We start from the raw sequence: 15,396 nt of genomic DNA on the forward strand, positions 1-15,396 counted from the left end.
TGAGGGTGCTTCTTACTGGATTACTCCCCCTGGTTTGCTCAGCCTGCTTTCTCACAGAACCCAGGACTACCAGCCCAAGGATGGCACCACCCACAACGAGCTGGGTCATGCTCCATTGATTACTAAATTGAGAAAATGCATTCTAGCTGGGTTTCATAGAAGCATTTCCTCAACTAACACTCCTTCCTCTCTGATGATTCTAGCTTGTGTTCAGTTAACAAAAATGCAGCCAGTACAGTCTTTTAAAAACAGGCTCTCACTGTGTAGCTGGCCCAGAACTTGAGTTAAAGACCAGGTTAGCCTTGAACTCACAGATATCTTCCTGTCTCGATCTCCTGAGTGCTGGGATTAAGGGCATGTGCCACTATGCTCAGCTCATGTTCTTAAAATACAACGATAAATTGAGTTGGAATAATGGAGATAAACACATAGTCATCATCAGCATCCTGGGGTTGAAAAGAAAGACTTCCTAATTTAAGAAGTCAAAACAAGTAATCTCCTAGGCAACTCTCCAGTCACTTCAAGGCAGTTTGTCTTCCTTGCTCCTTAGAAGTTCTCAAATAGAAACGAGAGTTCAATACCAGGCCGAAGCCAGGACACACTGTGATTAAAGCTCAAAGTGGTGCTTTTAACTGTTGCTATATCCTTAGCCGATGAAAGATCTGCAAGAATAGTTGGGATAATGGATGCGTGCGTGGCACAAAGAACTCCAGATGGGATAGGGCTGGGGACCACAGTTATTGGTACATTTTCAGTTGTCCCCTTGCTCTACAGGCATTTGTTGATGCCTCAACCTTGAAGACATTAAAGATACAAAACAAGAGAAAATGGCAGATGTTCCCTGGACATTCCCCAGGCAGTAACCTCTTAGGTTAAAGAAGCCTTCCATTTCAGTCTCTGATGGTAAATCCCTTTATCTCTACTAGACACTCATATGCGTAGCACCTGCTATGGCGAAATCAAGAAAGGGGTGTGTGTTCGTCCGTTTCCGGGTGCAGTGACCAAGTCTGAGTGCTGCTGTGCTAATCCAGACTATGGTTTTGGAGAACCCTGCCAGCCTTGCCCAGCTAAAAATTCAGGTAATCGCACGTCGTTGTCATCGTAAGAAACTAGAAATTCAACAGTAGAATCCGCCCAAAGATTATGTCCATTCCAAAGTGTTTTGTCTTCTGAAAGAAGAAAGAGCCAAGTTAGCATTGTTATAAGAAGCAGGTAGTCAACAGCCTCGGGTTGTGTGCATGCTTCAGCTATAAATAGGTTGACATTGTTGCCACTATTGAATTACAAATTCAAAACGATCTGATTGGGTCTCTTAAAATCCAGACACCTTATGATGTCAAGTCCCAAGTCCATCAAGGTTGACTCTTGCTCATTCATAGTTGCGATAAACCTCTTTGGAATATAAATGAGTCCAGTGGGGTTCAAAAATAAACAAACTTCCTGCCTTTTCTTATACTATTCTGTGATTTTAGAATTCTTGAAACAATTATGTTCCAGAAAACAGTGATTTTTTTCCCACTAAGATGAATATACATAAATTGCTATTTTAATGACTGAGCTATGGAATAGGTTCCACATAACATCTCTCTGTTTTCCTTGTTATATTAAAGGCTGAGTGTGGAGTATTGTTTAGCTTTTCAGTCTCCATTATTATGTTAATTACTGGGTGTGGAGAGGGCGTGGCTTAACATTTTTTGTTTGTTTTTAAATCACACAGCTGAGTTCCATGGCCTCTGTAGCAGTGGCGTAGGCATCACCGTGGATGGAAGAGGTGATTCTGTTCAACTTGTGATTATAAGCTATAACTATATAGTTTGCTGATTATCAGATGAATATGGTTACATCTACTGTGAAAATTCACAAATGGAGAAACAGTTGTTAAGTTAAATGGCAAGCGTTAAGTGGCATTTTACATGTGACTGCTTTTCATTAGACAAATATTCATTGAAGTGCTTCATTGAGAGAATATTATTAACAAACCTATAGTCATGACTTTATGTGTACATTTATTTAAGACAGTGCTATATCATGTGGTTATACAGACACAGCTAGAAAAGTATCCGTCTTTAGGGATATATGATATGGATCAGGTCTTGAACATACTATCCCAAAATTAGACTGTTTGTGTTTTAGAACCACAGAGATGTTTCTGTCCAATTGTACAAGTAAAATTCATTCAAGTTTCCCTATTGCAAACATAGCATTATGTTTTAAGAACACTCTGATAGAGAATCAAGCACATCTGTGTTGGATAGGGGAGAATGTTTGATGTGATGTTAAGTTTTAAATGAATATCTGAAACCAAAGAAAGAGACAGAATTTTACTGGGATATTTTTTTTTCTCAGATGCAAAATAAAAAGCTAGATAATCAGAGAGTTTCTAAGGAAGTATTCCTAATTGTTTTGTTTTTTTTTTTCCTTTCGAAGACAGAGTCTCGAAGCCCAGGCTGGCTTTGAACTCCTGATACTCCCGCCCTGTCCCAGATGCTGGGGGTATATGAATGTTCTGTGGCTAACCAATTCCTATATAAATTCCAATTCCTATAAACAACCATTATCAGAATTTGATTACAGTGAACAAAATGGGATTTTTGCACCACACTTTTGTTGTTGTTGATGAGGAGGAGGAGGAGAAGAAGGGGGGGGGGAGACACCCTGTCAATGGCCTCTGATCGAGCCTATTGCCTGTTGGGAATTATTTATTTGTTTCACTGGATCTCAAATGCTGTCCCTGAGTGACACAACAGTCATGTGTTCATGGTTTGTCAGCAGTCATGTTTAAGTGTCTCCTGGATTGATTCTAACTCATCAACAATGAGAAACACTGCGTATCCTATTACTTAGGTAATGGCTGAATATGAGAACAAAGCAGGAACATCCTGTGACCATAAAATCATACAGGCCTTCCTCATAAATTTCTATGTTTTAATTACGTGGCTGTGATGCTTATTAAATTGAGTTTTCCTTTGGATTTTGAGCCAACAGTAAATTTCTTTTATTAATTTTGTCAAAAATATAGACCTACTGCATGACTTAATTATTTGGCTGCTGCCAATGCCTTTCTTTTTTCTTTCTTTTTTTTTTTTTTTTTCTGAATTACCAGTGAAGTGTCTTTTATCCTTTTCTTTTCTTTTTTGTTTCCTAAAAGGCGTATTGTAGGTTTTCAAAGTCAGATATTTCACATGTTGGAAGTTTCTTGTTAGATCCTTTTTTATCAACAAGCAGATGTCTGTGCGTGTTGACCATGCTATATTTTACACAGATATCAACGAGTGTGCTTTGGACCCTGACATATGTGCCAATGGGATCTGTGAAAACTTGCGAGGCAGCTACCGCTGTAACTGCAACAGCGGCTATGAACCAGACGCCTCTGGAAGAAATTGCATTGGTAAGTTCCTGGAGATTTATGCACAAGAGCCATCCATGTTGTCTAACCCCATGGATAAGAGAAGAAACAACAATTAATGATGAAAACTAGACACCCCTTAGCTTCCCTCACCACCTTTGCACCGTGCATTGATACCAAAACATTAGAGCTGAGTTCTGCGGCACAGTCAAACTCTTGGAATGCTATTACTTAAGATAATCTTTTCCCAAGTGAGTGAATAATTTTCCCATTGCTTCTCTGTACTTATTTTAATACTAAATGTTTCCAATGAGGCATGGACTTCAAAAACTTAACACTCTTGGTAGTAGTAAAAGTGGGAAAGGGTGATGTTCCAGGTTGGAGGAACTTGGGCTTTATCCAGAAGCTACTAATTGCTACCACGTGCCTAGATGTGACAGCAGAAGTAATTGTACCCTTTTTCAACTTATAAGATAATATGAAAAAAAGCCTTCTGTGTTATTCGTATTCAGCAGAAGAAAGGGAAGAAGATAAACACACTTATAGTACTTTATTGGTTTGCATATTTAAGAGACTGGACAGAATCAAAATTGTTCCACAGAACAATTGAGTCCACTTTCATAAGATGAGAATTATTAGATCTATCATTACATGTAATACTTACAAATTATCCATAATGCTTTTACAACCCATCAATTGATGATTGTAGATAAAGAAACAATAGTCTATGTTTCTGCTGATGGCTTTATTGCTCAATATATCCATTTGATCTTGAGTTTAAGATATATACAGATAGACTTTTATTACTCTCTGATTATTGCATATTTAAATAGATTGACCATCTGTAGGAAAAGGTACCAGTCAAAGATTATCAAACAGTTCTAAAGCATGAAAATGTGCTAAAGAAACCTGTCTACCACTCAGGAAGCCTTGGGTTCAATTCTTGGCACCACATAAACCAAGGGTGGTGGCACACACCTGTAATCCCAGAACTTGAGGGGCAGGAGGCTCAGGAATTCAATCTCCATGCCTATCATAGGCTCAGGCCAGCCTGGGCTAGAAATCCTGTCTCAATAAATAAATAAATACAAGCTAAACCATCTTTTATTCAGCAGAAGCAAAGGTACTTCCAAATTAGCTTCTAAGTTCAGGTGAGCACATGGGTGGGACCCTTTTAAATCCAGGGGAATTCTGTGACCATTCCAACTCTGAGCGCAGGTGACATGACTGTAACACTTTGCATTGTGTGGTTTTGTTAAAATTTATAAATGAAGGGCCCAGAGAAATGTCTCAGCAATTGAGAGTACTGGCTGCTTCCAGAGGACCAGGGTTCAGTTCCCAGCATGCACGTGGTGGTTCACATGTGATGCCCTCTGCTCCTCCATAGGCACTGCGTATGCACATGGTGTACATACATGCATGCAGGCAAAGCATTCATGCACATAAAATAAAAACACGTGAGCCTTAGCAAATGGCTGACTCATCCTTTTCCTATCCATTTCTCGAGGAACTGAACTGTATCCCTCGCTACAGCTACTTGAGAGTCCGAAAGCTCAGTAGCACAGGATGTGACCTCATTTGGGATTAGTTTTATTTTTTAATATTTATTTAATTTGGGGGAATTTCATATGTGCATACAGTGCATTTTGATCAAAACCACATCTTCTGCCCCTCCCCCAGCCTCTCCCACACTCACCCCTTACTGTCTCCCTCCTTCCAAGTTCCTGCCTTCCTTAAAAACAAATATACAAATAACCTGTTGAGTCCACCTTGTGCGTCACATACATGCATGGGTGTGTGACCATCTGCTAGAGCACAGTCGACCTACTAGAGGCCATAACCCTCATAGAAAACTGACTGGTTGGTACAATTCTAATTTTAAAGTCCTTATTAAATGTCGGAGTCAGAGCAAAACATAAAAGTGGGGACAACTCAAGCAAAACAGACAGGTGATACTGCCTATTGTAATAGTATATGAAATCATTTTCTGATCTCCGTTTTCAGTGTTATCGGGGCGACACTGTATCATTTGACAGAGTACAATTGTTTGCAAGAGTAAAATACACAACTTTAAGCCAAAGGAACTCTTTATCCCCAAAGTATAGTTATTATTTCTTCCTCTTGGTAACTGTACTTGCTGATAAGAAGGCAATGTTACACGCCCGTAATCTCAGCACACAGGAAGTGAATTCCATGCCAGCCTGAGAGACACAGTGAGGTCTGTTTCCAGTAAAACAAAACCAAAAAAAAAAAAAAAAAGGGAAAGGAGGAAGCGTGGGGGGGAGGGGGGGAAGGAAGAACGGAGGGAGGGAGGGAGGGAGGGAGGGAGGGAGGGAGGGAGAGAGGGAGGGAAGAAGGATAACTGAAGAAGTATTAATGAGCTCTTGCTAAGTCCTGTACATTTTCCAAGGACTTGAGAAGATTTTTAAAGCATTCCCCAGCATAAGAACATAGCCTTTGAGCAGCACTGGTGCACTTGCTCTAGTGTGGTATAAAGATACTGAGCCAGAGAGGAGAGGGAGAGTCAGGGACAAAAGAAAAACGAAACATAAGTGGTCCGTGTATTATGCCTTTAACCGTTTCCATCTCCTGTCTTCCACTGGCTGTTTGCAGACATTGACGAGTGCTTGGTAAACAGGCTGCTTTGTGACAATGGCCTCTGCAGAAATACCCCTGGCAGTTACAGCTGCACCTGTCCTCCTGGCTATGTGTTCCGAACGGAGACAGAGACCTGCGAAGGTAAGCATTGTCTTCCTTGGCTCGACATGTCCTCGCCCAGGAAGCACCAACATCGGTCACAGCGAATGGTGTGCTCAAAGCACATGTGTAAATGTCTTCCCTGTTTTATGATCTCTGTCCACTGCTTTGGAAGTTCTGGAAATGGCATTCATATAAACACAGTTTATAAACACTGTTAGTTTCATTCTGTTCACATGGTCTCTCAACAAGCACTTAGAAAAAACAACATAGAGCAGTATTGTTTTACTTGTTAAAATAAAATATCCGATTTTGGTTCACTTGGTTTACCCTTTAAATGAAAGTCACTGTGACACGTTAACCTACAAACCTTCATTCCGAAAAGACTCAGCTGTTAACCACTTTATTATGAAATAGATGGTTGACAGTGTCAAAATCCCGACCCAGAAAAATATTTGGAGCCTATGTGAAACTAATTCCACACTGAAATAGATTCAGGCTATGACGTGAGTGCATGAGATTATGGCATCCTGATTCCGTATCTTGATCACATGGTATTTCATAATAATCTGTTTCTTAACTACCATTCCTTACCCTCCTGCAGTTTCTTTACACGCTGTGGGCCTGCAGGGGGCTCCTGTGAAATGCTCAAACCCAGTTGTTAACTTCCAAATAATAACTTGTTTTAAGAAAGTTCCTATTGATTATTGCAGAATAACCCTTCCATTTTCCATGGGTGTACTTGTCTCTCGGTGACTCCACAACCAGAGATGCAATATCGTTAACACACACACACACACACACACACACACACACACAAAGAGGCTTCTCATCCTCTCTTCATCTTCTTTAACTTCAAAGCATTCTTGTGGACAGCAAAAAGTTAGGACTATTGAACAAGGTGCCGCAAGACAAGAGTCTCAGCTGAAGTCAATCGAATGCAATTACAGGGCACACAGTTCTAAGTTTGGGTTGAGCTGTGTGTGGAGGGGAAACCTTTGAAAAACAGTAATTAACCAAAAGGTGGTGGGAAGGAAGATAATCACTTACATAAAATCACGTTTCCCTAAACTTAATTGAGCTGTTTCCCTGATTGTCTGGCAGGATGTAACCATCCATCCTGAGTTGGAGTTCTTGGTGGCTCTTTTCTAGATGGTCACAGGTTTCCCTAAGAGTGAGGGGCATCTGTCAGTAACGCCAGCTCAGGCTCTTCAGCTATGCATGCGACAGTTTCTATTCTCTAGTTTCTCTTCTCACTCCTGTCCCCCCATGCCCACCCCACAGAGGGATGAGGTAAGGGATTGCTGGTGGTTTTTTTTTTGTTTGTTTGTTTTGTTTTGTTTTGTTTTTCCTGGGTATTCATTCACACTTTCTGCTGCCTTTAGCCATTGTACTGATTCAGTTCTCTATTAAAGGGTAGGTTTGTCTAAATCTCAGGAAACTTAAAAAGCAAGAGCGGATGAGTTGTCATCTCGATTAGCTCAGTACTGTTGATTATGGTTGGGGTCTGGCTCTGTAGTATATATGCTGAATTGTCAAAGCAGGTGAGATGGAGTCAAAGGGACTGAGAAGTGAACTACCAAACAGGTAAATGACAGAATGGCATTTCATAGTGAGATGCTGGGTGCTCCCGTAAATTCTAAGTCTCTTCCGTGGCAAATGAACCAATAAGGAAGGTTAGAGAGACATCTTGACATATTTTATTCAAAGGACACTTGTTCTTAATAAGCCTTAACCTTGCCTTTGGTATGGAAATGACTTTAATCTGTCATTCATAGGAAAGAAGTTAGTGTTATATAAATAAAGATGAAATAATAGAGAAATATTTTGGCTCCAACCGCATGGTGTTGATGGAAATTAAAAAAAAAAAAAAAAAAAAAAAAAAAAAAAAAAAAAAAAAGATTTACACGGAAAACTTACCCCTACCCAAATTTTACACACTGTTAAGTGCTTTTCATTTCATCAAAAGATTTTCCCTTCATATGTACACATATGTACACATGTGTACAGACCTGGAGGCTGCTCTCCTCTTCTCTCTTTGCATCTCCTGGCTTCCCCCATTAGCCACAGTCAATGTGTCAGCCTGAGTTCTCTCTCCTCTACTCTTTCTTCACTAATTTCCAAGGGCTAGACAGAGAATTATTACCAGATTCGTTACAAACTTCAGCTTTCTGTATATGTATTTTTCTCTGTTTGCTCATTCTATTTGTAATTCATGTTTTCAATAGATTAATTTAAATATATAATAAACAGCAGCAACAGTAAGCAGGATGTTCCTCTGTGTTTGAGGCTGAAGTTACCTCCCCCGCCCCCACAAAAAAAAAATTCATTTTGCTTGGGCTTGGAGAGTCTGTGAAAGTTAAATTTTTTTACATCAAGTACTGTGGCTTAGATTGTGTTTCCCAGTGACATAAGTAGTTAAATGTAAGCCAGATGTGCTTTGAAGTTTATTTCCAGAAATGTACAGTGAACTGTTTCAATTTCTGGTTCCGTGACATTTATACTATAAAAAAAAAATTATATTTAAGGAAAAAACTAAATAGCTGATATTTGTACTTGTCCCTGTATGTGTTTATAGTCTTTGAGTTCACCATTGCTTAATTCAAAATGAATCTTTGTGAAACCATGACCCAAGCACTTTTCTTTTGGGGAAATCTTCTCCCACATGAATTAATTGGAGAATTAAATGTGGAATCCCCTTGGACAGATTGCCTGCTTCCTGCACATCTAGTTTCTTTTGCCCTTGCATTTTTCGTGGAAGGATTTTAATATTGTAGAGCGCATGCTTTCATTAAAAAGCCTCACCTCTGAATTAGTGTAGTATTATAAATACTTTCATTTCTCTTTTAAGAGGTCCTTTTCTACTGCAAGCACTCTGAAAGCAAAATGAACTTGTATCCGTGCATCCCCAAATAATTTATAGTTCAAGAGCTAAATTAACACCTGATCACTTCTTTAGTCATTCTGAAGTAGCAATAGTCTCTCTCTACATAGAATTTTTAAATTAAAATACAACTATATAACTCTCATCTTATTTCTTCTCTCTCTCTGACATCTTCCATGTACCTGTCTCTCAAGTTCATGGCCTCTGTTTCGTTGTTGTTGTTGTTGTTGTTGTTGTTGTTGTTGTTGTTGTTGTTGTTTTATGTGTATGTTGTGTGTTTCGAGAAATAGAAATTAACTTTCTCAGACCATATGTTACTTGTACGTGTATGTTTTTAGGGCTGCCCACTTGGTGTCAGATAATCAATCAGAGTTCCTGACTCTCCACATTCCTTACATGCCTACAGTTCTTTGTTTACAGCTTAGGGTCCCATGGCATTTTCCCTCCCCTATTACTGTATCTTTGGTCCCTTTACACAGATTTTTGAACTGATATTTTAAACCCATTGGCTGGTAGTCAATTCTGAACCTGCCCCTCTTTCGAGATTGGTTTATGTACATTTTATTTGAGATAGTTAGGGACAAGAAATAGATCCTTCCAGCTTTACTTATATGTCTTCTCCGACATTTCAAGAAGAGAAGTGTCTATATTAAGTCTAAGTATAGAGGGTAATATCTCATTGGTATCTCAGCAACACTACTGTTTAACCTAGAGTGCTGAAGTATATTGACATGTTTGGAATAACTTAGCAAGGGGAGATGGGATCTCAATGATGACTCCTGTAAGATGAGTAGTTGAATTTTATAGAAAGTGTCCTTAATGTTATTGTTCATATTTCAACTGAGAGTTGTGTTTACCTCTTACTGATTCATGTGTTAAGTGACTTTATAAACTTGAGAAATTCACCTCTTAAAAAATGTAGGTGTACTGTGATTCTGTTTGCTTTTGTCAGCAACAGGATTTGCTTAGGTTGCTGGTATATTATTTGATTTAAGGCTAAAAGAAGTGGTTATCAAGTCCTATTGAGTGCGATTGATTTTTTTTTCTATTTCCAACAGTTCTGAAGACTGAACTTAGAGCCTGAAACATGTGCTCTACCCCTGAGCCACACACACCCCCACCCACTCTGCCCCAGCTCTCATTTTCCTATTTTATATCTTACTAAAGTTGGTTGTGTAAAGTAATTTCTTAACTAATCGTGTAACTATAAAGGACTCAAGAAAGAGAATGGTGGATGCCAGCTGGGAAGAGTTCTGTAGCTAGTATTAACATCCCAGTTCTTATTTCCTAGTTTGCCTCTAGGAGTTCAGAATGGAAGCCAATGTTAGTATACTTTTGTCTTCAAAGCTTCGCAGAAGTGTGAGTGACAGAAATGATCAAACGTTATTGTGCCCTAGAGTTGTACCTGGAGTTAGAACTGACTACAGAGCAAAACAAATCGACTATATGTAGTTAGAGTCAGAGAAGGCACACATACTAAACCCTCTTCTGAATAGGCTGTTGCTTGTGGTCCTACTGAGTCTCCAGTCATGTCAATGTCTATCCGTGCTGTAGAACACATGTCTGCACTCCCTCTTCACTTTAGGCCTTGTATATCCATCCATATTAAAATTATAAGAGCCAAGTTTACCAGACGTTCTGGCACAGTCCGGCTTGCTGGAATAATATTTTCCAGAAACACATGGCAGCTCTAACGGAATCTTTTCCTTCTGGATTGTAGATGTAAATGAATGTGAGAGCAACCCATGTGTCAATGGGGCCTGCAGGAACAACCTGGGCTCTTTCCACTGTGAGTGCTCACCTGGCAGCAAGCTCAGCTCCACCGGACTCATCTGCATCGGTAAGATCACAGCATGGATCTCCCTGTGAAGGTCGTCTCACACCTCAGCCTTCCTGAGGTGAAAACAGCTGATGGGAGGGGAGCTGATGGGCTTTGACCCGTTAGGCTCCAGACCACCTTCCTTTCATGTCTGTAGACACATGCTGCCATGGTTGTGAGCCCTGCTGTAGAGGCACATTCCTTACGTTTGAATCCCTGGGGCATGAGCACAGTCAAATCCCGTCAAGAAGACATTTATTCCCAAGTCATTATACACACTGCTTACCTTTGAATGAATCCCTTAGGCATTGGCACAGTCAAATCCCATCACAGGAACTTTAAATCTATCATAATCAAAGACATGAAGGGATTTGGATTCAGTTCACAGGACAAGAATTTGAAGATTTTTTTAGGCACTGAAGCATAGAGGGAGTTCAGTATTTTCCTTTCCCTCATCGATCACAAGCTGATAGACTCCAGAGAAAAGAAGATAGATGTTCTCTTGCTTTGGAAAGTCTCTAAGGGTGGTAATACGATTCAGAGCATCTAGGGCCAGTTCTTTTTATTCATGATTTTGCTCCAAGATAGATAGGATTTTGATGTATAGCCCAGGCTGGCCTAGGACCTGATACAAAGCAGGCAGGCTGACTGGTAACTCCATACTTCCTCTGTCTCAGCTTCACAAGTCCTGGGATGACAGGTATGAGCCTGCTCGAGGCCAGGTCTTGGTAATGACGTATAATGTATGCAGAGCAAGATAATTTGATCAAGGATGAAAAACTCATGTATACGGACAAGGTCTACCCGAGTCATTTCTTCCTATGTCTAGTGGCAATGGCTCTATTTCCCAGGCACGCCAAGCTTGCCATCACTCCCTAATATCCGCCTTTAAAGGAAACTAACTGTTCTGTGTTATTTAGCTTATACCATGCCATACAGATGGGCAAGTTCTCGACCGTTATCTAACCAAAGTGAATTCATCTCTGCCTTTTGTCCTAGTTATTAATGAAACAAAGACATTTATTCCCAAATCATTAAGTCGTTTTCTTCATTTGCCAACAACTAAATACTGCCACATTTCCCAGACAGCCTTTTAAATGTTTTCATTCATTATGATAAAGTTTTGAGTATTTCCATTGGTTCTCTTTCTACCACGTGAATCCCGCTCAGGTCCAGGCTTGTGGGCAAGCACGTTTTACCCACTGAACCATCTCTCCAGCCAACCTTGAATGTGTTTTTAGCGGGGCTGTCAGTGGTTCTAATCAGTGATGAGCCAGCCACTGCTAGTCACAGGATCTAAGTCACTAAATTTGTAAAGGAATGAAGATTCTACTTTGTGATCACTAATTTAAAAATCAGGCCATCTGTGATGTCACTAAGTCACTAAGACTTGAGTACTAAGAGTTGCGGAGTTTGAGCTAGTCCTTCACTTATACTAAATGTGATTTTTCTGAACACGTAGAAGACTATTGTATCTCGGTTAGCGTTGCTCAGCCTGTCCAGAGCTCACTTTTCCTGAGTTGTGCTGCTCTCTAGTTGGATAGCAACCGTGTCCCACGTCTGTGTCTTGGGTCTGCACTCTTGCCCCACATAGAGGAACAGCAGGCTCCCTGATATCAGATCCCACTGTCCATTCCTAGCAATAAACTATAAAGAAGTTCACCACTCGCTTTCTCAGGATCTGCATTGCGAACATCCCAACTGCAACTGTTTTCTGCCCTCCCCTTTTGCTCTTATTTCTTTTGCTCTCTTCTTCTTGACCTCCTGACCTCCAGCCTGCAGTGTATCACCACCGGTTGGCCCTTGAGCACTTTGCATCCCTGTGTGCATTCACTTCCAGTTGCTCTCTGTGCTGTTTCCCAGTTCCATGGATCCATTCTCACCTTTCTGCTAATTCTGGGCTTGTACGTCTACCTGGTTGCAGCTCCTTCTGTTTGGGTGTCGCCGGACATCTTAGCAGAAGATGTCTAACACCAGGTTCTGATTTTCATACTTGGTCCTGTTTACAAGAAACTTCTTTATCTTAGCAAATGGCAGCCCCATTCTTTCAACTGTTAACCCAAAGTCTCCTCTTCCACCATTATGACTTACTCCCAAACCTCAAGTGGAATACCCATTACCCATATTTCAGCCACTTTTTATCCCTCCTTGTTTGTCTTCTACTTTTATTAATAATTAATATAGGTTAGCTTAGCATGGTAATAGATTTCATCACAGCATCTTCATATGTACATATCACTATATTGTGTTCTTATGCATCCCCCTGCCTCTCTGACCTCCCCCACTAGCCCATCACTCTCCCTACACGAACTGGTCCCTTCTCTTTCCCCAATTGGTCCCCCTTCTTCTGTCCTGTTATGTGTATTCCATTATTGTCCTTATTTGCCCCCTCCCTAAAGATCTCTTACTACTCACTCATGCTTCTCTTTCTAGCTCTGATATGCAAACATGTATTTATGAGTACACACACATACATATATACAGACATATATATATTTCAATCTATGTTGTGCATATAATATTTGTCTTTCTGAGTCTTATTTCACTTAACCTTTCTGATTGGGTTTATTTTCCTACAAAAGTCACAAAACTCCATTATGTCTATGTACACACTTTCTATATGCTTATCTAGTTCTGCCTGCCCCCTCACCCAGCTCCTCCTATGTCCTCATTTAGCTCCTCCCACACTCTCATCTCCTCCTACACTCTCATCTCCTCCTATACCCTTCGCCCCTTCTACACTCTTACTCAGCTCCTCCCACATACTCCTCACTCAGCTCTTTCCACATTCACCCAGCTTCTGCCACACTCTCACCCAGCTCCTTCCACACCTACACTCAGCTCTTCTCACACTCACCCAGCCCCTCCCATACTCTCACCAAGCTCCTCCCACATCTTCACTCAGCTCCTCCCACACTCACACAGCTTCCACATCTTCACTCATTTCCTCCCACACTCACCCAGCTCCTCCCACATCTTCACTCAGCTCCTCCCACACTCACCAGCTCCTCCCACATCTTCACTCAGCTCCTCCCACACTCACCCAGCTCCTCCCACATCCTCAACTTCTGCCCACACCCTCAGCTTATACTTTGATATTCCTAACGTGTGTGCAACACTATGTTCTTAAGGGTCTATTATCAGAATCATCTGAGGAGAATGTCAAGAATGCAGATTTCTGAGCTGCACCCCTGAACCTATATACATAAGCAATTAATCAAGGATATTGCCAGATCATGCACACTTAGCTGAAAGCTGCAGTTCTCCAATGAAAACTAAGCATGCACTTGTATCGGCAGTTAGTATTTGCCATGTCAGCTTGGATACGTTCACTACCACTGCTTTAAAATTAGTTGTCATTTACTTTGTTCAATTAAAATCTGTTGTTCTATCAAAAGCTTCCCCCACCCCTCTTAACACAGGTGGAATCAGAAGCTAAATGTCCATGGTAGCTCACTAGGAATTTACTATTTAAAAATAAAAAGGTAAATGAGATGTGGAGACATTTCAAAAATTCGAAGTGGCTCTCTAAGATGGTCAGATTGCTAGGTGATTTTTATATCTTGTTATATTTCTCTATGTTCAAATAATTGACTGTAAGTATATATTAGTTTTGGAGCTGGAGCTAAAATAATAGGTTTGCAAGGCAAAAACTCCTAAAAGAAACTATGCCTTGTATAACCAAGAAATGACGTACTGGTCATTTCACCATTACATCTTACCATCAGATGCTTGTCATCTTTATTTTCTTTAGATTTTTTTCCAAGTTATTAATCAAGTAAATGTCTTCAGTTAGGGAAATCCTGGCTCTTCTAGGACAGAATGTGTAGATTTTGGCTGGCTTGTTCCATGAGAAATGAGTTAAGAAAGAAACTGAGGTGTATTTGTTCCTAACTATCAAAGCACATTCCATAAAGGACATTGCTTTCCATGTGTGTTATGGTGTGATCATGGCAATTTGCCACAGTCCTAGTACCAGAATCAACCCTCAGGCAGCAGTGCTTATTCCTCTAGAGATCGTTAGTAGATATCATCATATTAATGGCTACACTGTATGAGATGGGGCCTATCAGTGTTTGACTTATGGCATATTTAAATGTAAGCACATTTCAGTCTGTTCAAAGAACATGCTGTAAAAAATGATTTTAAGAATGAATACTCTCTCGTCTTTTTGCACCGTGACAAATATCTTTGGTGTGCGCAGAGTTCATTTTCTGCCAATGGAAGAGCTTCCCGACCTCTCTATTCCTTTTCAGACAGTCTGAAAGGGACGTGCTGGCTCAACATCCAGGACAACCGCTGTGAAGTGAACATCAATGGAGCCACCCTGAAATCCGAATGCTGTGCCACGCTTGGAGCTGCCTGGGGGAGCCCCTGTGAACGCTGTGAGCTAGGTAGGAGCCTGACCACGCCCTCTGACTTGGTCACTGAAGTGTCATCTCTCATCAATGGTCACTCCTTCTCAGTGTGTCTTAAGTGGCAGGGAAGACTGCTAGGTTGTCTTCTCTCCAAAACTGTCTTCCTAGTGAAATTTGTTCTCCTCTTGAAATGCATGTTTAATTTTCTCCTTTAACACAGAGCAGATCTAAGTATCTCAGACGTGGAAAGGGAATTAGCTCGAACCTTATGTCTTCATTTGAATGTGTCCCA

The 15,396-nt window shown here is 40.6% G+C and overlaps 1 protein-coding gene across 1 annotated transcript in view; it reads left to right on the forward strand.

Moving 5' to 3' along the window:
- Fbn2 (fibrillin 2) overlaps positions 1 to 15,396 on the forward strand; it is a 208,441-nt gene that overhangs the window by 120,725 nt on the left and 72,320 nt on the right. The window contains exons 16-21 of the mRNA XM_034518514.2: positions 927 to 1,079; positions 1,718 to 1,771; positions 3,263 to 3,388; positions 5,960 to 6,085; positions 10,648 to 10,767; positions 15,003 to 15,140. Coding sequence (XP_034374405.1) covers positions 927 to 1,079; positions 1,718 to 1,771; positions 3,263 to 3,388; positions 5,960 to 6,085; positions 10,648 to 10,767; positions 15,003 to 15,140 — 717 coding nt within the window. The remainder of the gene's footprint in view (positions 1 to 926; positions 1,080 to 1,717; positions 1,772 to 3,262; positions 3,389 to 5,959; positions 6,086 to 10,647; positions 10,768 to 15,002; positions 15,141 to 15,396) is intronic.

The sequence above is a fragment of the Arvicanthis niloticus genome, chromosome 14 (assembly GCF_011762505.2).
Source record: "Arvicanthis niloticus isolate mArvNil1 chromosome 14, mArvNil1.pat.X, whole genome shotgun sequence".
Taxonomy (NCBI): Eukaryota; Metazoa; Chordata; class Mammalia; order Rodentia; family Muridae; genus Arvicanthis; species Arvicanthis niloticus.